The sequence below is a fragment of the Chiloscyllium plagiosum genome, chromosome 37 (assembly GCF_004010195.1).
Source record: "Chiloscyllium plagiosum isolate BGI_BamShark_2017 chromosome 37, ASM401019v2, whole genome shotgun sequence".
Classification (NCBI taxonomy): Eukaryota; Metazoa; Chordata; class Chondrichthyes; order Orectolobiformes; family Hemiscylliidae; genus Chiloscyllium; species Chiloscyllium plagiosum.
The window spans coordinates 27,406,008-27,432,076 of NC_057746.1; the positions used below are offsets into that span (position 1 = coordinate 27,406,008).

The 26,069-nt window shown below is 42.5% G+C and overlaps 2 protein-coding genes across 3 annotated transcripts in view; one reads left to right on the forward strand and one right to left on the reverse strand.

Annotated features, from left to right (window-relative positions):
- Positions 1 to 4,355, reverse strand: part of skiv2l (SKI2 homolog, superkiller viralicidic activity 2-like) — a 55,115-nt gene extending 50,760 nt beyond the window's left edge. Inside the window, exons 1-2 of the mRNA XM_043678180.1 lie at positions 4,121 to 4,355; positions 968 to 1,089 (exon numbers count right to left, since the gene is read on the reverse strand). Coding sequence (XP_043534115.1) covers positions 968 to 1,089; positions 4,121 to 4,139 — 141 coding nt within the window. The 5' untranslated portion in view covers positions 4,140 to 4,355. The remainder of the gene's footprint in view (positions 1 to 967; positions 1,090 to 4,120) is intronic.
- A 305-nt stretch (positions 4,356 to 4,660) lies between these two features.
- nelfe (negative elongation factor complex member E) overlaps positions 4,661 to 26,069 on the forward strand; it is a 25,343-nt gene continuing 3,934 nt past the window's right edge. Inside the window, exons 1-9 of one of the 2 annotated variants that reach the window (XR_006309599.1) lie at positions 4,661 to 5,010; positions 6,309 to 6,378; positions 7,659 to 7,804; positions 9,037 to 9,111; positions 11,516 to 11,553; positions 15,335 to 15,744; positions 18,398 to 18,533; positions 22,743 to 22,797; positions 23,047 to 23,145. Coding sequence is in view for 1 of the 2 variants with exons in the window: in XM_043678182.1 (XP_043534117.1) it covers positions 4,936 to 5,010; positions 6,309 to 6,378; positions 7,659 to 7,804; positions 9,037 to 9,111; positions 11,516 to 11,553; positions 15,335 to 15,744; positions 18,398 to 18,533; positions 22,743 to 22,797; positions 23,043 to 23,145 (1,108 nt within the window). In the remaining variant the exon portion in view is untranslated. Of the gene's footprint in view, positions 5,011 to 6,308; positions 6,379 to 7,658; positions 7,805 to 9,036; positions 9,112 to 11,515; positions 11,554 to 15,334; positions 15,745 to 18,397; positions 18,534 to 22,742; positions 22,798 to 23,042; positions 23,146 to 26,069 lie in introns of both variants that reach the window. The other variant, XM_043678182.1, reaches the window with a different exon arrangement.

Below are 26,069 nucleotides of genomic sequence, written 5' to 3' on the forward strand. Positions count from 1 at the left end.
CTTGTTGGGCCGAAGGGCCTGTTTCCACACTGTAATCTAATCTAATCTAATCATGATCACTTTGGCCTGAAGTCTCATCTGGTCACATATAAACAGAAAGTCCTCTCACTACAGTTTAATCTCTGTACCAAACCAGACTAATCAGAAATAAGAGCAGTTTATTACCCCTCTAAAATAAAAACCAAGGACATAGTATCCTTGAGAAAAAGAACAGCTTTTACAAAAAAAGAAACCAGCTTTGTGACACATGGTGCGCACCTCTGACTCTAAGTTTGTGATTCAGAGGTGAACGTGGAGGAGGTTGGGTTGGGGGGTATGGGGGGAAATGATCCCATTCCGTAAAAGGAGGGAGATGGCATCCCAACTACCACACCCACTCCACTCCCCTTTGCTGGGGATGCACATGACGACAAATTACACTGTGCTGCACTACCAGAGGAGCCATCAACACTTGGCATTGTTCAAGATTAGATTAGATTACTTAGTGTGGAAATAGGCCCTTCGACCCAACAAGTCCACACGACACTCCGAAGTGCAACCCACCCAGACCCATTCCCCTACATTTACCCCTTCACCTAACACTATGAGCAATTTAGCACAGCCAAATCACCTAACCTGCACATTTTTGGATTGTGTGAGGAAACCTGAGCACCCGGAGGAAACCGACACAGACATGGGGAGAATGTGTAAACTCCACACAGACAGTTGCCCAAGGCGGGAATTGAACCGGGATCTCTGGCACTGTGATGCAGCAGTGCTAACCACGGTGCCACATGCCGCCCACAAACTAAGAAATCAATGCTTTTCTTATAGCTCAAGATGATAGTCGCAGTTCCTGTTCATACACACACTTCATTTAGCACATGAAAGGGTACTCCCATCTGCTGCAGTCAAACTGCTTTGGTAAATGGATGTGCAAGCTCACATACAGCTTGTGTTACTAAGGAATAAAAGTGCAAATACTCACCGTTGCTAAGGGGAAGATGTACCCATTCTTTCTCGCAGGCTCTGTGATCAACTCAAACTTTCCTGAGCAGCCCACTTCCAAGATGGACAAAGGAAGGTCAAGGGGATCCTTTGGAGGCACTTCTACACAACAGAAATGTAAAATACTAATCAGGGGAGGTTCTTACAGTTGAGGACCTTTGGTTATCTCTTCCCAGGGCCAGAAGAGTTTGTAATCAAAGGTCACAGATTTAAGATTTTTTTTAGATTAGATTACAGTGTGGAAACAGGCCCTTCGGCCCAACAAGTCCACACCGACCCGCCGAAGCAAAACCCACCCCATACCCTTACATTTACCCCTTACCTAACACTATGGGCAATTTAGTATGGCCAATTCACCTGACCCTGCACATCTTTGGACTGTGGGAGGAAACCGGAGCACCCGGAGGAAACCCACGCAGACACGGGGAGAACGTGCAAACTCCACACAGTCAGTCGCCTGAGGCGGGAATTGAACCCGGGTCTCTGGCGCTGTGAGGCAGCAGTACTAACCACTGTGCCACCGTGCCACCCACGAAGGTGACTTGAAGAATCAGAAGGACGACTAGATTTTTCTCTTTAACACAGTACGTTGTAATCTGAAACACTGAAAAACTTCCAGGGCTAAGGAGGTAGAGAGGAGGAACCAACAGAACTGCTGCTTCAAAGGGCCAGTGCATGCAAGGGCTGAACTACCTCCTCCTGTTTCAGAAGCCAAACCATGGAGGTGGTGAGAAGAACACAAGTTATCTGTACACTCAAGGAGGCTAGTAAAAGCTGCAGGAGCTAAGGGGAAGGCTCATTCCCAGTCACAGACCAAGTCCCACTCTATTGCTTCTCCCAGTGACAAAAGCTGAGCACTCAGTAGCTCCCATGCCCTCCAATCACTCAAGAAAACTCCTTCATCCACCCATCTCCCTCCGTTCCAGAGTCCAGCCTGCCCACCCAGGCTGATCATTCTACTCCCAGCCTAACATCATAATCAGAAGACACAAAGGCAGGCAAAGACTTGGGAAGATCATGAGCACCCAAGGACTACTAACTACAGGACCAGCAGAATCACACAACTGGTCACCAAATCAAAGTCAAAACATATCTGTTCGAGAAAGTCAGACTTGCAGCTTTTACAACCTCAGGGCATCCCAACGCACTCCACAACTAATGAAGTGCGTCTAAAATGTAGTTACTGTTGCTATGTAAAGCACAGGGGCCAATTTGCACACAGCTAGCTCCCACAACAGCAGCGTGATAACCTGTATTATAAATGCTGGTTGATGGGTAAATATCAGGCAGGCAGAATTCTTCTGCTCTTTAAAATAATGTTGTGGAATCTTTTACATTCACCCAAGTAGGCAGCTGGGTGGAGAAAGGTTGGGGTTATGGAGATGTCTCATTTTAGCATCTCATCCAAAATAAAATTCCACCTAGAGTGCAGCACTCACTCAGGATCACAGTCTTAAGAGGGAAACGAACAGCCTTTTGCTTCAGAAGTAAGCAAGCATCTAACTCTGCTAACAAGGGATGCAGTGGCTTAGGAAGTCAGCTCACCATCACCTTCGCTTCCAGGGTGATTAAGAATGGGCAATAAATGCTGGCCTGATCAGCAACCCCAACATGCCATAAACAAAAACGAAAGAAAAACTGTTCCACTGCACAAGCACAGATGCCCAAACAAACCGAGCAGTCAGCCAGACACATTTGCAAGAATAAAAGGATCAAGAAAGTCTTGTGGCACAGTGATAGCATTCCTATGTCTGGACCCATTTTCCTGCTCCTCGGATTCCTGATGAAGGGCTTTTGCCCGAAACGTCGATTTTCCTGCTCCTCGGATGCTGCCTGACCTGCTGGGCTTTTCCAGCAGCATTCTAATCTAAACTCTCATTTCCAGTACTACAGTCCTCACTTTTGCCTAATTGACTTTAACCTTACTGCGAATCCTCTTGCAAGGCTGCATTCCTTGAAAAAGTTCTCCTCCTCTCTCCACTAGAATCTCAGTGAGTCTCTCTCTCTCTCACTGCAACCCCCAGGTCACCTCCTCTGCCCTGAAGCTCTTCACCTTCATCCCCATCCCCATTCACCTATTGTACTCTTTGCTACCTTCTCCCCAGCCCCACCCCACCTCCAACTTATCTCTCCATCCTGGAGGCTCCATTCCTGATGAAGGGCTTTTGTCCGAAACATTGATTTTCCTGCTCCTTGGATGCTGCCTGACCTGCTGTGTTTTTCCAGCACCACTCTAATCTAAACTCTGGTTTCCAGCATCTGCAGTCCTCACGTTTGCCCAGAAAACCTAAGTACGAGGTCCACCTGCTGCAGTGGTGTGTCGTAATATTTCTGAACAGGTTGACTGGAAAATATCTTCAAAAACACATCCAAAAATTGCTGTTTAGTCTTGAATTGGCAGCTGTATTTCACTTGTTACTTACTAAGCTCAAGTCATGAGTTGCACCATTTCATGGAAGGATATGAAGGCATTAAAGAGGTTGTAGAGAAAATTTACAGAAATGTTTTTGCAGTGTGGTTTATTGGAGAACCTCACACTGTTTTACATGATGAACAGAGAGATTTGATAGAGGTGTTCCAAATCATGAAGGGACCAGACGGAGTTCATAGGGAGAAACCATTACCACTGATGGAAGTTGAGAACTTTGAGTGCAGGTGGGGGGGGCGCATTTTTTACACAAAAAACATTTGGCATGCTCTGTCTGAGCATGTGGTGGAGGCAGATTCAATCAAGGCATTAAAAACGCAAAAATTAGCACAACTGCAGGGGGAAAGGGTAGTGGTGGTACTCTTCAGAAGAGTACTAGTATGGAAACAACTGGTTAAATGACCTCCTCCTGTGGGCCTGTGTATCGTTTCAGGAGCCTTTCTCCAATGAGCCTGTGTGGCAATCCTACAACAAGACCCACTGAGGGACCTCAAATAAGAATCAGAAGTTGTCCTGTGAGGATGCAGGCACAATCCCCAACTGAATTACACGTTTGTCTTTGCTTTCCAGTGATACAATAACTAACCCATGGCAGGAAAAGCCAGCAATATGAACAAGTCTGATGAGACAGTCTTCCTCAAAGCACTTTGAAACTCTACATTAAAACAACATAAACTCTTACGTGTGCAACATGCCAACTCTTACCAATTCTTTCCTGATCCATCTCTGCCTGGCAACCACCGGGACCTCTGACCTTTAGCCCGGCAGTACAACTGAAAATGACCTTTGCCCGCTCCCTTTCAGCACGGACATCGCAAACACTCGTATCACGGCTTTTCAGTGGCGGCGATTGTTGTCGTTTATGCTGGTCGTGATTTCAAAACTAGCAAAAACTAGGGAAGAGGCAGGCTTTCTACGTCTGGCGAAGTCTGCCACTAACAAAGATGGCCGGCGAACTGCTTCATTTTGCACCCCCCGCCCGCTCCCTTGGGACTGTCCTGCCGCATCACCGCCGCCATTAACAAAGATGGCCGAATGGGCCTCCGTTGAAAAGTAATTATCGATATTCGCCACTAACAAAGATGGCCAGAACGGTCCCATTGAAGGCGACGGTCGGCATTTGCCACTAACAAAGATGGCCAACGCGTTTTTCCGCCAGTCTTATCAATAATGATCGACCATTTCGTGGCGGTTTGCCACTATCAAAGATGGCGGCGCGTTCCGCGGGCATATCCCTGAAGGGGCTGATTTGCGTCCCTTTCTTTTTGACACAAAACAAAAAAAATAAAAAAAATAGCTTTTTAGAAATACTGGAGCGATCCAGAGGGAGATAGATTCTTTATTCATGGAAGTCTGTTTCAAATGGTGGAACCGAACGTTTGACGTCATCGGTGCGTCACTGGCGCGCGCCGTTGTTTTCATTTTTTTTGGTCCCTTTTTGGCGCAACGTGGGATAAAGAAGAAGATTTGCTGGGGATTATTGCTTTAAATCGGAGGATTGTTGGGCGAAAGAGGGAATAATGACTCTGTTCCCGTCCGCTCTCAGTGAGGAGGAAGAGGCTCTGCAGAAGAAATATGCCAAACTCAAAAAGAAGGTGAGTGGAGGCCCAGTGATTCCCTTGGCAACAGTATTAGCCAGAGGGGCAATAATTATCTCGCACTTAATTGCCCTGCGGGTCCAGTGATCACCATACCAATGGTGCAGGCCAGAGGCACAATTGTCATCTCAGTTAATTATCCTGCACATTCAGTGATCACCATGGGAACAGTCCAGACCAAAGGGACAATTATCCACTCATATTGACTTATCCTGTAGGTAGAGTGATCACCATGCCAACGGTGCAGGCCCACAGGGGCAATTATTTTCTTCTAATTACTTACAATATAGGTCCAGTGATCACCATGGCATTAGTGCAGATCAGAGAGGGAAGGATTGTCTTCTATTGACCTGTCTCAGGTTGCTAACCATTCACGATTACCCTGGACTTGCTTTCAATTGTAGATTAGTTTTTTTTCAGTTGCTCTTGCGAGCAAAAAGAAACTTACTATCTATATGATATTCTCTATTTGTTTTCTTTGCAACCTTTTCCTTCGCTTTATGTAATTAGGGGTGCAGTTTCATGATGGTGGGGAATTGACTAGGAACGCCAGTAGGAAATGGGAATGTCACACCTAAACAAACCTCCAAGAATAACATCAACTTGAGTCAACCTCAGAGTGAGAGTCTGGATGATTACAAAGTTACACAGATATCCTCTTTTTGAATTCAGACATTGTATTCCTTCATATTATTCTGTGATTTCACATGCATAATATGTTGAAAACCTTATATCTGTATGAAACTCTTCCAAAAGAAGCCAGAAGTTGTCCCCTTGGTAATGTTGAGTTATTGAGGGAGCTCTACACCATTTGCTTTTTGGATGAGATATTAAATTACTACTCCCTCTGCCCTCTCATCAAATGTCAAAAATTCTACACAGTACCTTTGGAAGAAGGATGATATTCCAGGAATATCATCTCTCAATTGACAACACTGAAACAGATTTGGTGGTTGATGTCACATTGTTATTTGAGGGAGCTGTGCAAACATTGCCTGATGTGTTGCCTTGCATTGTAATAGTGCTTCAAAAAGTACTTAATTGGCTGTCAAGTACTTTGGGACTTCATGAGATTGGAAGGAATTGGGAATGGTGCCTTAGAAATACAAATCTTTTGTTCAAGCCATACTGGATTGTATGGATGGATGGAGGGAGTGAATTATCTTTGCACTTCCCTCCCACAAACCAATGATTTCTTTGTTTCCTTAAATGTTACCGAAGTGGAGTCAGTTATGTCATCTGGTTCTGATTGTTCCAGAGCCGAGTTCTTCCTGATTGTGTGACTTGCCTTTCAGAAAAAGGCATTGATGGCTTTGAAGAAGCAAAGTTCAGCAGCTCAGACAAACCAGGGTGGAATTAAACGATGTGAGTATACCAGTTTGCTGGAGCAATTTCCTCAGTTGATATTGTTGTAAGGATGAGTGATGGGAGGTGGCATGTTGCAATCAGCTCTAGGTTAGAGAGGAAACTATTAACCTCATTCGCATTCTGTGTTATGTGGCCATCCAACGAGACCAGCATCTAGCATTACCCATTGTGATTAATCGTCTGCCACCGCTAGGGTTTAACAGTCCCTTTGATAATGTGCTGATGCTGATGTAATTACTTGCTATACCTCTCTCAGAAATCCTTTGTGTGAGTGACATGTTAGTAAAGAGTGAAAAACTGTAAGGCTTTGACTCTTGCATCCAGTCAAAGTTGTTGATCCAATCTTGTCAGAAGCTTTCTGATTCATCATCGTCCCTCACTATGTTCAATTTAAACAAGAGATCTTTTCACTTTGACAGACTAGTCAATCTGTCATTGCACAGAAGGAGGTAGTTAAGACCATGTGTAATGGGATTGAAAATAATTCAACTAAAATGCTTCTGATTTTTAAAAAAATACTTCTAAACATGTATTAAAATGTATACATTGATGAAGAGAGACACATGTTCCAAAACATTTTGCTTTGCATTCCCCAGGACAAATGCAAGAATGGAAGATTTCAAATTATTTCAATTTATAATATAGGGGAAAACAGTGCTGTTTCATTAGCAAATCGACTCTGACCAAGATGTTGTCTTGAAAAAAGGGAACATTTGTGGGATGAATGTGGATCTATCACAGGCAGAGTGAAGAGCATTTGTAATGGGGAATAGAGAAAGGTAGATAAGCTAAACAATTACTCTGTCTCTATTAGAATCCAGAAATAGACATCCGAGTGACTGGAAAGAAAGAAGAGTTAAAGGAAATTTGTATGAGGATTTACTGGAAAAATTAGTGGTCCTGAATGTTGAAATTAGTGGTCCCTAGGACTTAATCATCTGCATCCCAGAGTATTGAGGAAGCTATCTATAGACATAGACAATGTATTGTAATCATCTTCCAAAATCCTATAGGTTCTGAAATGATTCCTACAGTTGTCAGCTAGCAAATGTCACCTCATTATTTAAGAAAGGAGCAAAAGAGAAAACTGAGAACTACCAACCTCTTAACATTAGATGAGTACTCGGAAAATACTAGAATCTAATATAAAGGGTGTGATAAATGAACTGCTGGATATTCATGTTCTGGTTGGGTGTAAGCAGCATGGATTTGTGAATGGGAGATCATATTCTTAAAAAACTTGTTGGAATTTATAGCCTTGTATCTCTTTTGTGCAGCTCTTTCTGATCAACCCATCATTGACACTGCTACAGCAACAGAGCAGGCAAAAATGCTGGTGAAATCTGGAGCAATCAGTGCCATCAAGGCAGAAAACAAGAACTCTGGTTTTAAACGCTCACGAACTTTGGAAGGAAAGCTAAAGGTGAGGAGGAAAGACTGGTTTTCTTATCGTACCCGCTCCCCCCCCATTCTCACTGGCATAACTAATCAGCCGTTAGTGAGGCACAGTGTCTGTTACTATGGAGGTAACAATCAGTTCTTGTGCTCTTGCATTAGATATTTTATTCCCCTTTCGCCTCTCAGAACAGTCTGAGAAGAAACTGTCACTCTCTCCACAGTGGATTGGTTTCCTGAACAGAGTTCCCTGACAGAGGCAGTTTCCCTGATGGGGCACTTGGTCCAATTCATTTTTGCAGGCACCAAATAGATGAATGGGCCCAATGGATTCTTCTCCCTCTGATGAAACATTTGCCCCGCGAATGGGGCCTTCTGTCTGCAATGGAGTCGAACATACCTTTACATGTTTAGCAAGTAGACCATTGTAGTAAGCCAGTGTTTTGAATAGCTAACCCCCTGCCACTGCATTGAAGCCTATTGAGTATATCCCATTCAATAACCTGGTTTCCTTGAAAACTGAGCCCTTGTATCCATGTGGGAGTCTCAGTATGTTTTTGACAATGGAGATCCAATTTGTAACCGTGTTCTGTAGAGAATACAGATGGTGAAACTGATCCTGTAAAAAGCATGCCCAGTAACAAATATATCACCCAGTTTACTGGGTTGCTGATTTACTCTGACCTGTCACCCCAAAGTAGCTTTGATAAATAATTCAGATAGGCAGCAGCTATATAAGAGAAGCTGAGAGGGTGGGGGATGAACAAACATTTGGGAACAGGCAGCAGAACATAAGACCCAACAAATTTATCCCCCACCCTCCCAGCTTCTCTCCTATAGCTGTACCCTGTCTCTCTATAACTCAAATATTTCTCAAAGCTATTTTTAAGGTTCGCATTATAGCTACTCTGGCTACTGGTACTCAGAGCTCTCTGGGTGAACATGTTCAACCCCTTTTCCAGCTTATCCCCAAATTCCAACTTTTACTCATGCATCCTTGGTCGCAAGACAGCTCTCCACAGTGAACAATTTACCTGGATGCTTCTGATGAAGGCATTCACAATTATCTCAGTCTCCATCTGTGGGCCACAAATTGCTGCAGCAATCCTTTTGTTTTCTTGCTGGATGCAGCTTGTGACTGGCTGGATTGAGTCTGAGCTGCTCTTGGAGTGTTTGAGTATTAAATACCCTCAGATTGAATGAAATGGCAAAATCCTCAGCACGTCTGACTCACTGAATCATGCTGGTTTATCTCTGCAGGATCCGGAGAAGGGACCAACCCCTTCATTCCAGCCTTTTCAACGAAGTGTCTCTGCTGATGATGACAACTTGGAGGTCAGTTCATAATCAAATGGTTTGTCACTGTATGTATTTTGATAGGTGGATGTAGTGGTTAGAAGCAGGTATATTCTAACCTCCAGGACTGGCGTTAACGACAATAAAGGATAATAGATGTTCAAATACGCCCTGCCTAGACAGTATTCAAGTGAAGTAAATTGCTTGCTCCTTATAAAACCTGCCTACTTCTCATTCAGTGAAATTGTTAGACTGAAAGTGATTAGGATTATATAAAGAACCTGCTCCAATGTGTTACCAAGGCACCAGCAGACGCTAAAATAAACTCACATATGATTTGATAGAGAACTGCCATCTTAGATTGCACCCTCATGTTTCCATAGCGAGTTCAAGGAAATGAACATCTGACACAGAAGTAATGATGTTATCGACTGATCTGACCTGTCTCCACACATGTTCCTCTCCCCATTGGCTGAGTTGGAATGCACTCACCTTGCTTGGAAGAATGTAGCTCTCCAGGACGTAGCAGTCCACTTGATCAGCACCACATACAATTTAAACATATACCTCTCCACCACCAACACACTGTGATAGAAGTGAATACCATCTACAAGATGTTCAGCAGCAACTCAGTGAGCCTTCTTTGACAGTACCTTTCACATCCACGACCGCTAAAAGGAAAAGGGCAGCCGATACAATCTAAACATTCTCCTCCAAACCACACATCATCTTTATTTGGAACTATATCACTGTTCCTTCACTGCTGGGTTAAAATCCCACCCCTAATAGCACTTTGGGTTGTATCTACACATATGCACTGCAGTGGTTCATGAAGAGAGCTTACAACCACCTTCTCAAGGGCAATTAGAAATGGTTGTGAATGTTAATCTACTGTGAATAAATAATTTATCACAAAAGACTTTATGCAAGTGGGAAAATGTAAACAATTATATCTTCTCTCTGTATGGGAATGCTTTTACTGAACCATATTATAGCTTGAAAGACAGTGCACTTGTCTGATCGTTCACATTTAAGCTAAGCCGTCAGATTTATTTTTAGCTCAGATGGTTACATAAGGTACAGGAATGTTCTTTTGGTACAATTATTAGCAATGACAACACTTAGGCGTACATGAGTAACTTCAATGATGACAGACGTACATTTCTGAAAGTTTATTTTAGTAATTGCGTAGCTGAGGACCTGATGAATTCATACAGACGTGTGTGCACGCACACACTTATACAATCCAAGCAATCATGTTTCCAAATCAAAGGAATTCTCTGCAAAGATGGGCAGCTAAAAGTGGATTATATTCTCTAGAGTTTACAAGACTGAGGGATGATCTCACTTGAAATGTACAAAATTGTTACATATATTGACAGCTTATATGAAAAATAACATTTCTCCTTGCATTGATTGAGTAGGTGGAATCTAGAATTCAGGGAATAAAGGATAGGAAATCTAGCATTTGGTGAACAGGAATTCTTCATCCAGAAAGTGGTGATAATTTGGAACTCTCTACCCTATAGAGCTGTGTCAAAAAACTCAATCATTGAGACATCAAAGTATATGAGGATGGTATGAAGAAATTCATTGAGGTAGAAAATCAGTCAGGATCAAATTGAATGACAAAGCAGACATAAAGGATCAAATGACTTACTTTTGCTTCTGTTTTCTATCTTCCTGGTCAAAATAATAAACAATTTCACCTGTCGACCATGGGGTTGGAGAGATGTTTGGTGAGGGAGTGTTAGTTTACCTTTGACACCTGGCCTCCAGGAAAAGCTATCCTTAGATTTTGATTTTCACATTCCCATGCCACATCCTAGTGAATTTGGTGTGGCTGGAAACTTGTTCAATGGCTACGGATCTTCCCACCATCATCAGTTTCCCAGTGGGAAAATGTGAAAGTAAAAATTGTGGAATGGTGTGGGTGAGGCATTCCAATTAACTTAAAATGGAGGCTGTCCGGCCTCTGTGCTATTTTTCCAATCATTTGTCCAGATGGCTGTTGCTCAGGTACCTATGTGCTGTCTCTGTTGCACATGCTGGTGAGGGAAGCCAGTGTCCCAGTGATAATGCCCATGATCTCTCAACTACACAAGCCTATCCAAACTTCCCACAGCACCTCACCACCTCCAGTCCAGCCTGAGAGAATCAGGTCCTGCAAATATAATGCTGTGGGGCTGAAGTTGGTCCTCTTGTGAGCAAATGCAAGTGCTGCTTCTGCCTCTTCTGCATCTACACTCTCGCAGGCATGCAAGTTTTTCTATTTTCCGCAGTTTCTCAACTCCACAGCATCCAACCCAAAGAGAGATGACTGGATTCATCTCTGATTATTTATTGGTTCAGCGGTTACCCTGTTTGAGGGTCTTTTATTGTTGTAGCAATATCGTGTGTTTTCTTGCCATATTCCACTGATCAGTACATCTTGATCTCTTAGGTCTGTAAGCGTCCACAGAGGAAGACTCTTTATGAAAGGTACTCCTATTTTTCTTATTTAATCATCTGAGTTGCTGGTTGTTAAAACTTTACCTTTTATTGATTAACGACTGACAAACAAATGTCTCTCCTGCTCTCTGTCTGAGAATGTTTTCTGCCACCCAGGTAAGCAGCTGAGACAGGAACTGCTCAGTGCAACCTTGCATCCACAAACAACAACAACTTGCATTTTTAAAGCACCTCATCCAAAATATCCCAATGCATGATCAAAGAAAGCTTAGCGCTATTCCACAAAAGGAGATATCATGGCCAATCATCAACAGCTTCGTCAAAGTGGTAGTCTGTAAGGAGTGTCTCAGAAGGTGAAAGTGAGGAAGAGAAATGAAGAGGTTTAGTGAGGCAGCTCCAGGGCCCAGTGCCAATGTAGCTAAAGTCACGGCTAATCGTGACAAGGAGTTTAAAATCAAGTGTGCCCAAGGTCTGGAATTGGAGAAATGCAGAGGTCTCAGAGGCTTTGGAATTGGAGGGATGGAGCCATGGAGAGATTCAAAAACATGGATTAGAATTTTTACATTGAGGCACTTCTTAGTCAGAAATTAACGTAGGTCAGTAAGCTCAGGGATGATTGGGTAATAGAATTTGGTACAAATGAGGACGGGGGCAGCAGACGTTTGAATGAGCTCACCTTTAGTGAGGAAGAGGAGTTGCCAGACAGAACTGCGTAGGAATATTCAAGTCCACAGCTATCACAAAGGCATGAGGGATGATGATTTCAGTAACAGATGTGTTGGAAGAAGCATGGAATCGGGCAGTATTCCGAGGTGGAAATAGGTGGCCTTGATGGTGTGGTTTGTGGGTGGAGGCCAACCTGCTATCAAATATAATGTCATGTTCCTGAGCAGACTGAGTCAGCCTCAGACAGTTGTCAGGGAGAGGATGGTATTGTTGTCTAGAAAATGGACATCTGGGGCCAAAGGCCATAACTTCATCCATCAGTTCTGAGATGGTTTGTGCTCATTGGGTTCTGGCTGTCAGACAAGCTGTCTTATAATTCAAAGGCAATAGAGGGGTTTGAGCAAGGTAGAGGTGAGGAAACGCTGGGTTGTTTATATAAACATACGACCTGAGTGTTTTACAATTATGTGCACCTGAAAGCTACAATTGAACCTGATTATACCATGTTTCAGACAATGTATTTCAGACAATAAAACCTTGAGTAAAAAAAGAAACCATTACACTCCTCTCACTTCTGCCTCTTTTGCCAGTTCCCTTTAATCGTTTCTTGAGTACATGCTACTCCTTTAGCAATGTTTGTTGTCTTGACATCAAAAACAGCATTCTACTACCAGATAAAGCCTTGAGTACTATGTCCGTTTTAAGCTCGAAAATTTTAAGACAAAGATTAGGTTTTCGAACAGCAAAGGTGTTGACAGTTATGCTGAGCAGGCGGGGATGTGCAGCTGAGTCCATGAAAAGATCAACCATGGATGATGGAGCAGGCTCGATGGGCCAGATGGCCTACTCCTGCTCCTATTTCTTATGTTCTTAAATTCTTATGATGTAGTGGCACTGGAAATAATGCAAATGAGGATGGCGCCATAACTGAGAGGTTATAACCATCAGGGAAAATAGAATAGGCTGGGGACTGTCCTCAAAAAGGTGGAAGACATAATTAAGTCTTTACAATTGCAGATTTCAATTGGTTGGATGGAGAGAAGGTTAAATATAACTGCAGCACACGTAAGTTAGTGACTGGTTCATCTACTAGAGTAAATGACAAGAATATGGAGGTCATTACCACAGTGACAAGTGGAGGTAAATAGTATAGATACATTACAGGGAAACTAGCTAAACAATAGGGGGGAAAAGCAGTATACTGATGGGATTAGATGATGAAGGATGGTAGGAGCCTCATATGAACAAACATATGAATTAGGACCACAGGCCTCCCTGATAATCTTTAATTAGGTAGCCGAACAAGAATCTATACATCTCCATCTTTAAAAATATTCAATCATCCTGCCTCCACTGTCTTTTAAGGCAGGGAGTTCCAAGGCTTCACAGCCCTCTGAGGAAAACAAATTCTCTTCAGTCCTCCCCTAAAAAGGAAACCCTTAATTTTCAACTTTGTGTCTGCCAACACCCGTGAACCATTGATGAGTGCTGACTGCGCATACTCATACTCAAGTTAAAAAAATTCTGCTTTGTTTAATGCTACTTGACTTTATCAATGTACTCTTTCATTTATTTGTGTTTCATTTTTATATGTTGGTTTGGTTTTTATCACTTATTTAAATTTATTTGAAATGGTAAGGACCTGGGGAGTGTTGCTGAATGAAGGAATCTTGCAGGTTCATAGTTCCATGAAAATGGAGTCACAGGTAGACAGAGTCTGATAGGCTTGCCTTTCTTGGTCCACTGAGTATGGCAGTTGGGAGGTCATGTTGCTGCTGTACAGGACATTGGTTAGGCTACTATTGGAGTACTGCATGCAGTTCTGGTCTCTGTGCTATAAGAACGATGTTATGAAACTTGCAAGGATTCAGAAAAGATTTACAAGGATGCAGAGCGTTCAGTGTGTATGGAACGATCTGCCAGATGAAATGACGATGGCTGGTACAATTACAAAATTAAATGGGCATCTCAATGGGTACGTGAACAGGAGGGGTTTAGAGGGATATGTGCCAAATGCTGGCAAATTGGACTAGGTTTATTTAGGATATCTGGTTGGCATGAACGATTATAGACTGAAAGGCCTATTTCCGGGCTGTGTATCTCTATGACTCCAAATTTGTTGCTTCTACTGCACATGTCTCCAGGTGTTAGCAAGCTGGCCAATTGTTAAATAGTGCCCCTGAGTTCAAGATTGATCCACCTCCTTTTCACGCCCAAGTTGTCAAGACAGTTCAGGATTTTACGTACTTAAATCAAGTCATCTTCAAGCTTCTAAACTTGGATCAAGTCTCTGCCAATATTCCTCATAACAGAGCCCATGGATGATATCGGCTTTTCCTGTGATGTACAATCTGTGTAAACAGATGCTGTTAGAAATCCCTGAGGTCAGCTCGAGGTTAAGAGTTTGTTTGGAAATATTATACTGTGACTCAGCAGAGTCTATCATGAAATCAGTTACTGCTTCTTATTTAGAGGATTATTTTGCATCAGTAATTAACTAACAGCTGTAGTGCAAGGCAGAAGACATAAAAGTCCCTTTAAAGTCATGTATATACTTTCTCTTAAACGGCTTTTAGCTCTGTTCAATCGCGTGTTGTTCAACCAAGACCACGATTGCTCAAAAACAACATATCCTTTGATATCATGGAACTTATTGACCCCGGCTAAGCAATGCTGTGATCTTGTTTGGAGATCCTTCAAGGCCTTTGCTTTCCCTGTAATCTCCTCCAGGCTCTCAACTTTCCAAGATAAGGTGCTTGTTGAATTCTAGTCTTTTGAGTGTCCCAGTTATAATGACTCCATCATTGGTGTCCATGCTTTCAGTTGTTCTTGGCCCCAAGATCTGGAATTATCTTGCTCCAGTTCTCTGACACTATCTCATTTTCCTGCTTTAAGAAGCTTGAAATCTACGTTTTATAACCAACTGTTTTTTTTACATGACTCAGTTTCACTTTACCTCTTGTAAAATGCCTTTAGGTATTTGTTTCATTAAAATTGCCACATAAATGAAACGCTTTTGAAAAATCTTACCTGTAATGGATTCTAATGAACCTGTTATCTTTCCTTCAGTCATCAGTGCACAGCTATTGGGGAAGTGGTGAAGGAGCTTCAGAAATAACCTAAGCTTTTTGTGGTTTGTCCTCAGCTTTGTGAGCTCCAGTGAGCGTGAGAAAGATCGAGAGGAGGAACGTGAATCAGGAAAGGAGCTGGACCGCGACAGCTACAGGGACGTTGAGCGAGATCTGGATCGTGGAAGAGATCGTGACAAAGGCCGCGACAGGGATCGGGATCGAGATCGAGATCGAGATCGGGATCGAGACCGGGATAGAGACAGAGATAGAGACAGAGATAGAGACAGAGACCAAGACCGCGAGCGAGACAGGGACAGAGATAGGGATAGGGACCGAGACCGTGATCGGGACCGTGATCGGGATAGAGAGCGTGACCGGGATCGTGACCGTGATCGGGATCGCGACAGGGATAGAGACCGAGACCGTGGCAGAGACAGGGACAGGGATCGGGATCGGGACCGGGACCGTGATGGCTCTTATCGAAGTAAGTGTAATTTTCTTTGTCCCATTGCTGTGTTGACTTTGCCAGCCCGGATTCTCCCAGGTGGCCATTCTATAGGCATGGTTACTTTGAGAACCCAGAGAGGTTGCTTTTGCTTCCCTACAAAACCCACCCCCCACTTCTCCTTTACCCGTGGGATATCGAAGTCTTATCCTAATGCCTTTAAGTTCCAGTTGTGTAGTTTATTTTAATTAATTGTTTGCGCACTTGTCCCTCTGGACCAGACTTAACAAGGGTGGTTGTTGTTCTGTCACCTGCTTCTTGGGAAACTTGCACCATCTGTTTATCAGGCTCATGCTAATGGACTGAGTCATAAGAAATAGGCGCAGGTGTTGGCTGAACACCCCTTGAAATTGCTCCATTATTCATATATTCGGTTGCAGCAGATCATGAAGATTCACCATGTTTCCAAAGATAATTAGGGGAGTTGATCTTTACCTCAGTTCCTCTTTCTTGCCTGATTCCCACATTTTGTGACTCAAAGCCCATGAATCTGTTAATGTCAGTCTTGAATATACCCAGTGATTGAACATTGACAACCCTCAAGAGTGAAGAACTCTGAAGACTCGCAGCCCTTTAAATGATGATGCTCTCCAATCTCAGTCCTAAATGGCTGACCCCTTATGCTGAGACTGTGTCCCCGTGTTTCAGATTCCCCAAACACGGGAGACATTTTCTTGACATCTCCCCTGTCAAGCCACTGACGAATTTTCTCCAGAGAATATCGCCACAGATTAATAAAGGGGAACAGTAGACATACTGTACTTGGATTCCAGAAAGAATCCGATGAAGTTCCACCCCAATGATTACTGATAGAAATAAAGTTCATGCTGAATGGGGTAGCAAGTGGATTGTAGATTGGATGCCTCACAGGAAACAGAGTAGACATAGAGTCATAGAGATCTCCAGCATTTTTAAAAAGAAAGGCTCTTCAAGCCCTCAAAATGGATTTTTTAAACCAGTTTAGCAATTAGAATCCCTACAGTGTAGAAACAGGCCCTTCAGCCCAACACGTTCACACCAGTACTCCGAAGAGTAACCCACCCAGACTCATTCCCTTACCCTATTGTCTATGTTTACCCCTGACTAATGCACCTAACCTACAATCCCTCAATACTAGATGAAATTCAGCCTGGCCAATTCACCTAATCTGTTGGATTGTTGGAGAAAACTGGAAGACCTGGAGGAAACCCATGCAGACACGGGAACAATGTGCAAACTCCACACAGACAGTCACCTGTGGTTGGAATCGAACCTGGTCCCTAGCACTGTGAGGCAGCAGTGCTAACCACTGCATCAACTTTGACTGGTCTGCCACAGGGATCAGAGCTAGGTCCTCTGCTGTTTAGCATGTTTATAAATGATGATGAAATGACAGAAAGTATTGCTGCCAAATTTGCTGATTGCAGAGCTTTAGGTTAGGTGATAAAGTAAGTTGCGGAATAGGCAAAGTGATATAGATAAGTGAGAAGGAAAGATATGGCAAATGGAGTGAAACATGGGAAAATGTGAAATTGTCCATTTTGGGAGGAAAAGTAAGTGCCTTATCTAAATGCTGAGAGATTGCAGAGCTCTAAGTTGCAGAGGGATCGAGGTATTCTTGTTCATGAATTACAACAGGTTAGTATGCAGATATAGCCAGCCATTGAGAAAATTGTGGAACTTTTTTTCACAAAAATTTTATGCTTTTATTAAGGATGAAGATATGGTTGCCAGATTTGTGATGACACAAAGATTGATAGGAAATTAAATTGTGAAGAGGACGTGAAGGTTACACAAAGGTGTAGTTTGAGTGAGTGGACAAAGGTACGGCAAACGGAATAAAATGTGGGGAAGTGTGAAATTGTCCATTTTGGCAGTAAGAGTTAAAAGCAAAGCCTTTTTTCTCAATGAAATGAGATTGCAGAACTGAGATGCATAGAGATCTAGGTGTATCAACACATGAATCAGTAAGAGTTAGTTTGAAAGTAGAGCACACAATTAGGAAAGCTAATCGATTGTTTATATTTATTGCCAGGGCATTAAATACAAGAGTAGGTGATAATACTTCAGCTGCACAGGGTACTAATCAGACCACATCTGGAGTGCTTTGTGCAGTATTGGTCACCTTATTTAAAGAAGTGTGTAAATGCATTGGAAGAAATTTAGTTTTTTATCAGATTAAAACCTCAAATGGTTGAATTGTCTCATGAGGAATGGTTGGACAGGCTGGATTTGTATCCACTGGAGTTTTGAAGAGGAAGTGTTGACTTAATTGAAGCATATTAGATTCTGAGGAGACTTGACAGGTCGAAGTTTGAGAACATGTTACCTTTTATGGGAAAATTGAGAACTGGGGGTCACTGTTTAAAAATAAGGGTCACCCATTTAAACCAAGATAAGACTAAATTTTCCATCTGAAAGTTGTAAGTCTGTCGAATTCTTTCTGAAAATATCGTTGAATCTTTTGAAGTTGGAGGTGGAGAAATCCTTGTTAACAAGGGGGTAAAAGGTTATCGGGATAGGTGGGAGCGTGGATCAGCCCAGATCTTATGGAATGGGGTGGGGAGGGGTGGCGGCAGTCATTGTGAATGTGGAGAATGGATGAAAATATTAATTATTGTGTGCCTCAACTCGAATGCTGCTTCTCCCGCAGGATATGACTCTTTCCGTGCACCCCGTAAAGGAAACACCATCTATGTGCATGGCATGGGGATGACTGAGGAGATGCTGAGAAGCTCCTTTTCCAATTTTGGGACCATTGTCAACCTGACCATGGACAGCCCCAGGAAGTGAGTGGTACATATAGCACTCTGTGCTTGGCAAGCTGCCAGTGCAATTATACTGGAAGACAGTGACGTATTGGTAATGATGCTGGACTAGTAACCCATACTCGTACAGCTTGGAAACAGATCCTTCTGTCAGACTAATCCGTGTCGACGATGTTCCCAAATCAAACTAGTTCCACTTGCCTGTGTTTAGCCGATATCCTTTCCTATCAAATGTCTTCTAAATGTTGTAACTATACCTGCATCCATCACTTCCTCTGGCAGTTCATTCCACACTCAAAACATTCTCTGTGTAAAAAAAAAAAGTTGTTCCTCATGTCCTTTTTAAATCTTAGTCCTTTCGCCTTAAAATTATGCCCCCTGCTTTTGAACTGCCCCACCCTTGGGTAAAAACCCTTGCTATTACCTTATCTATGCCCCATATGATTTTAGAAACCTCTACAATGTCACCACTCAACTTCCTATGGTTCAGCGAGAAAAGTGCCAGCCTATGTTTAAAACTCAGACCTTCTATTCCCAGCAATATCCTGGTAAATCTTTTCCAAACCCTCCACAACTTAATAATATTCTTTCTATAGCAGGACTACCAGAGCTGTACACAGTATTCCAGAAGAGGCCTCATCAACATCCTGTACAATCTCAACACTACATACCAGCTCCTATGCTCAAAGGTCTGAGCAATGAAGGCATCCGTGCTAAATACCTTTTTAACCACCATGTCTACATGTGACGCAATTTTTTAAAAAGAATGTACCCAACTCCTAGGTCTCTGTGTTCTACAACATTACCCGGGGCCTTACCATTAATTGTATAAGCTCTGCTCTTATCTGTTTTACCAAACTGCAATACAGTCAGTTCTTCTATAATGTGGTACAACCCTGCCTTACAGAAAAATCATGCTTTAGAAACAACATGTAAAGTGTTAGCGATGTAATTGCGTTACAGCTAACACACATTTGTGCTTTAGAAACAATGTCCCCAGTTCATCAATCGCACGACAACAAACTTGACGAAACAGAATGACCTGTACCTCGCCTTTACCTAAATTAACCTCCATTTGCCACTCCTCAGCCCATACCCAATTGTTCAAGATCTCCTTGTAATCTTCGATAACCTTCTTCACTGTCCATTATACTACCAATTTTGGTGTCATCCACAGATGCACTAATCATGTCTCCTAAATTCTCATCAAATCGTTTATATAAACGTGATAGTTGTTGGAATATAAATTTGAAGTAGTACATTTAGAACTTAAAGTTTCCGTCGGTAATGGTGATTGCAAAACAATAATTGATTGTTGCAAAAATCTATCTGTTTCACCAACATATGTTGTATATGAATGTATAATATAAAATTTTCTATGTGTAATATTTAATGTACTTTAGGGAAGCAAATTCCTCATCCTTAACTACGCCTTCATATGACTCCAGATCAACAATGTATAGTCTATATTGCCCTGTTGTGTGAAATACTGTTGAATATTTTAAAGTGTTCATGGCAACATCTACATACAAATTGGTGATCCAACAAGATGGCTGATTCAGAATCATAGAATCCCTACAGTTTAGAAGCAGGCCATTCAGCCCATCAAGTCCACATCAACCATCTGAAGAGCATTGCAGGCAGACCCCACCTATTCCTGTAACCCTACATTTCCCATCGCTAACTCACCTAGCCTGCACATCGGTGGATACTGTTGGCAATTTAGTATGGCCAATCCATCGAATCTGCACATGTTTGGACTGTGGGAGGAAACCGGAGCATCTGGAGGGAACCCACTCAGACACTGGGAGAATGTGCAAACTCCTCATGGACAGTCACTGAGGGTGGAATCGAACCCGGGTACCTGGTGCTGTGAGGCAACAGTGTTTACCACTGAGCCACCATGACCCCTTTTTGTCAAAATATTATTGTTTTAAGTCAGCAATTTTAATGGTCAATACAATTATCAAAAATAAGGAAATTCAACTGATGGATATAGTCCAATCCTTCAACAAGTAGATAGCCATGCGTTCACGTTATTTCTACTGAGGTTTTGATCCCTCCATAATTTTACGACAGTTATGCGAATATCCAGCTCCTTGTGACTATGGTATAATATACTCTTCACAAATCAGTGGCTCAGCAGTCAATTTTAACCATATATCTAAAAACATACATTCATTTTATTGCCCTCTGATTTTTCCAGTAGTTTTACCAATTATGGTGCTTTACACCATTTCAACAAAATATCTTAATATGATCGTGATTCCGAAAATGTTGATTGAAATCGGGGTGTTTCTCTCTTGTCACTCCTAAGTCAAGCTGGGAACGTATATCAAGCAGATTGGATATTTAGGGGGTTAGACCATTAGACCGTAAATTTTAGGAGCAAAATTAGGCCATTCAGCCCATAGAGTCTGAACCACCATTCTCCTATCATCTCCCTGTAACCCTTGATCCTCTTAATCAAGAACCTATTTATCTCTGTCTTAAATACACTCAGTGACTTGTCCTCTGCAGCCCTCTGCGGCAATGAGTTCCACAAGTTAATTACTCGATGGCTAAAGAAAGTCCACCTCATCTGAGTTCTAAAGGGCTGTCCCTTCTTCACTCAGAGCTTATTTGCCCAGTCGCCTAAGTCCAAGCCCTTCTGCAACTTCCTTGCTACCTCAACACTCCCTGCCCCTCCACCTGTCTTTGTGTCATCTCTGGCCAGCTTCTCCCTCATGTCTTTGTAGCCACCTTTAAGTAATTGATATGCCGTTATGTCTAATTCAATCTTGTCCCTCTCAAACTGCAGGGTGAATTCTATCATATAATGGTCACTGGCCCCAAGGGGTTCCTTCACTTTCAGCTCCCTAATCGAGTCTGCATCATTACACATCACTAAATCCAGAATCACCCGTTCCCTCGTGGGCTCTACCACAAACTGCTCCCAAAAAAAAACATTTTGTTCTTTTCTTGGCTTGTTTGCTGATATGCTGTGAATCTTGTCACCCTTTCTCTGTTAATCTAATGCAACATAAAGGCTGAAGGGATTTGGGCAAGAGCAAGGTGAGTGGGACTCATTGGTTTGCTCCCAGGAATTATTTGCTTACACTTGATTGTCGAAACAGTTTCCTTCTCATAAGAAAGAGGAATAGGAGTCGGCCATTCAGCTAAACACATTTGCTCCATTTATGATCATGGCTGACTTTATGAGGCCCCAATTTCACTTTGCAGCACTGCCCCTCTTCCCCATTATCCTTGACTCCTTTATTGATCAAAAACCTGTCTTACCTCAGTATCCTAGCCTGCCCCACTCACTGGGAAAGAGAATTTCAAAGACTGTTAACCTTGAAAGAGAAGAAATTCCTCCTCCTCTGTCTTAAATTGAGAGCCCTCAATTCTAGTTCCTCCCCAATTCTAGTTCTTCCCCACAAGGGGAAGCATCCTCTCAGAATCTTTGTTTCAATAAGGTCATTCACATTTTTCTCTACTGCAATGAATATGGGCCCAACTAGCTCAATCTTTCATTACCCCAATCGTCAGCCTTCTCTCAATTACTTGCGATGTGAATATATCTTACTCAAGTAAGGAATTTAAAACAGTGTACAGTATCTTACATGTGGTTTCACCAATGTTGTGTACAGTTGTTGTGTACAGTCCGTAATTCTATATTGCCACTTCTTTGCAACAAAGGCTGTACTACTCTAGGATGCTGTGATTAAGAGATGGTGGTTAATTTGACTCTACCTAAAAGGCTTGACCTTCAACAACCTGTTTTTTTTTCAATGCTGCAGAGCACAGATCTCCCTCCTACTGCAGGATGGGACTTATAAGTGAAGAAGGATTAACGTAGAGATTAATTTATAAGTTAATCCTTCTTCACTTATAAGTCCCACACTAATAATGTGGATTACATGTAACCAGCAGGGCAATTCACAATGACATTTTAGCCCAGAGTGTGCAGCTGGGCTCAAACCTATTACCTGATCTCACCTGGTGTTCTGTAGTTGCCCTGTGTTCAATCTAGCTGTTAACTGGCCCCACTCAACAGTGACCTGTCTGACTGGAGGTGTAGTTTTTGGAGTCCTGCCCCATCTTACCTTTTCTCCCTCTTCCCTGCTCCCAAGGCACCCACCTTGCTGTTTCATACTGCTGTCTGCGTTCTTCATGTGTTTGTGATTCCGCTGATGCTGTCGCACACCAGCTATGCTGTACTGATCATTATTCATCTGTTTATTACAGCTGTGCATTTGTCACCTTTGAGACAATGGAGTCGGCAGATCAGGCGATTGCAGAGGTAAGGAACAGGTCAGAGTGATGCAGCTATTGATTCCTGTACTTTGCTCGTGTGTGTATGTATGTAACATGTGTCAAGCTTATCAGTTATTGTGAATGAGTGGGAGTGTACGTGTGTAAGAGATGTTTGGATTTGTTAGTTACTGACCATGTGTTTCTAATGTTTCACTACAATTCCTGGTACTCTTCAAGTCCAGTCCACATTCTGAGGTTTGTTTTTTCTCTCTCTCTCTCTCTCTCTAACAGCTAGATGGCAGCATGGTTGGAGCTGTTTGCTTGAAGGTGATGATTGCTCGTAAACAGCTGATGTTGGAAACAGCCACAGGGAAGTCAGTTTGGGGCAGTCTAGGTAGGAAAACTTTGCAAATTCACATTGCGGCAGAATGTGCGATTGTATTAATGACGTCATGGTTCATGTGTCTGTAACAGGCTGGCCAAGGCAAAGCAATGAGTGTGTTTTTGAGTTGAAGGCGGTCCGCAATTCATACCTCACAAAAATCACACTAACACCAGATCATAGTCCAACAGGTTTAATTGGAAGCACTAGCTTTCGGAGTGCTTCATCACGTGGTTGTGGAGTACGCAATTGTAAAGCGCAGAATTTATAGCAAAAGTTTACAGTGTGATGTAACTGAAATTATACACTGAAAAATACCTTGATTGTTTGTTAAGTCTCTCGGCTGTCAGTTACATCACACTGTAAACTTTTGCTATAAGTTCTGTGTCTTACAATTGTGTACTCCACAACCAACTGACAAAGGAGCGGTGCTCCGAAAGCTAGTGCTTCCAATTAAACCTGTTGGACTATAACCTGGTGTTGTGTGATTTTTAACTTGGTACACCCCAGTCCAACACCGGCATCTCCAAATCATCACAAAATGTTGTTCTCCTTGAAAGTACTGTTGCCTTGTTAAAGAGGGTTCAAAGCTGACAGCCAAATATGTCATGCAAAATGATTGTATTACTGTGCTCAACCAAGCCTTTGCATGTTGTAGCTTACAGACATTGGATGCCTCTGGGAAATCAACGTTATTGCCCCCTTTCGCTCGTAGCTGGAAATATAGCCACTATCATTCATGGAACAGGAGGAGGTCATTGAGCCCTTTTATCCTGTTTTGCCATTCAATGAAATTGTAGCTGATCTGTAATCTAACTTCATAGGACTGCCTTTGCCCTATATCTCTTAATATCTTTGGTCAAGGAAAATTCATCTCATTTAACATTAATTGTTGATCTAGCAACTGTTATTATTTGGGGAAGAAGCATTCCAAATTTCCACGACTTTTTTACAAAATATTTCCCAATTTCACTGCCTAGCGATCTGCCTCTAGTATTTAACTATGCCTACTAATCCCAGCCTTTCCTACTGCAGGAATAATTTCTCTCTATCTCCCCTATCTGCTGTCCTCAATGTCTTAAAAACTTCAGGTGGAGATGTTGGTGTAGTGGTAATATCACTGGACTGCTAAACCAGAGGGCTAGATTAATGTTCTGTGGACATGGATTGAAATGGGCTCAGATCCCACCATGTAAACATGGCCGAGTTGGGTTGAACGGCCTGTTTTTATGCTGCAGACTTCTATTACTCTATGACAACTTGTGGAATTTAAATAGAATGAGTAAATCTTGAATGTAAATCTTGTTTCAATAATGGTGACCCTGGACCTAAGATCAATTGTAAAATCCCAACTGATTCATTAGTGTCATTTACAAAAGGAGATCTGTCATCACAAATGTGACTAGATCCCCAGGAACACTTAAATGCTCCCTGAATGTCTTAACAAAGCACTTTTAGCATAATAAATACTTGCCTTGCCAGTAATGCCTCCATCCCATGAAAAGAATAAAAAATTAGATTCCAAGTATTTAAGGCACCAGTTTGTGAAATGTTGTCATGCAGTTTGGTCCTCATTCCAACAATTGTAAATCAAACACTTCAATCTTCATAGGCCTCTAGATATGCATACACTCCTGGAATAATCAGTTCACTTCTGATAAGAACAACAGTATCCCAGCAAAAAGAAAAGGTTGTGCCTACAGATGCCAACTTGAAACAAATCATCCTGACCTGATTGTCCAACTTGACTGACTATCTTGGGCCTATTGCAAATGAGCATTAATTACACTCACTGCATTTTACGCAGAGGTTGAAGAGGTCCGTGAGCTAAATTGTACCCTGACTACTTAAACACCAAAGCATCCTGTGGTTAAACAACAACAGCCATTTCATTATTTCCAGCTGCAGTATTAATCTACAAGCCAAGATGGACCGTCAACTTGGCAGTTCCAGCTGAAGATTATTCCATGTACCTTGGCCTTACCTTTTACACTGGTATGCGAGGCTCCTCCACATTAAAAACAGTGTATTTGTGGAGTCTCCTTCCCCAGTGCATTTTTTTAACTTCCCATCAGCATTCAGAACTGCCGAGTTGAGGTCTGATGCAGAATCAGTTAGGCTTGTCTGTTGTTTGCCGTCTGTGCTGTTTGGCACACAATTAGTCCTGTATTATAGCTTCACTGTTTATTCCTCAATTTTCGGTATCCATGGTGCTACTTCTGCACTGTCTATTGACCCGGGTTAATCCTCATGCTTGATGGTAATGGTAGAGAAAGGGACATGCTGAATCTTGAGGCTATAGATTGTGGTTGAATACAATTCTGCTCTTGCTGATTGCTCACAGTGCCTCATGGTTTTGAGATGCTAGATCTGTTTGAAATCTGTCCCATCCCATTTAGTGTGGTGGTAGTGCCACTCAACACTGTAAAGGGCTTCCTCTGTGTGAAGATGGGACTTTGTCTCCACAAGGTCTGTATATTGATCACTCCTGCCTATACTGCCATGGACAGATTTATTTGCGGCAGGCAGATTGTTAAGGATGAAGGCTTGATGTTTCCTTCACCTCCTACTGTGGTCTAGCAGTAATGTTGATTAGGGCTCAACAGTGACATGTTGAGCCCCAGGAAATCCAAAGAGATTGTGCTTGACTGCCCACTCCCCATCTAGGTAAAAACAATGACTGCAGATGCTGGAAACCAGATTCTGGATCAGTGGTGCTGGAAGAGCACAGCAATTCAGGCAGCATCCGAAAAGCTTCGAAATCGACGTTTCGGGAAAAAGCCCTACATCAAGAATAAAGGCAGAGAGCCTGAAGCGTGGAGAGATAAGCTAGAGGAGGGTGGGGGTGGGGATAGAGTAGCATAGAGTACAATAGGTCAGTGGGGGAGGAGATGAAGGTGATAGGTCAGGGAGGAGAGGGTGGAGTGGATAGGTGG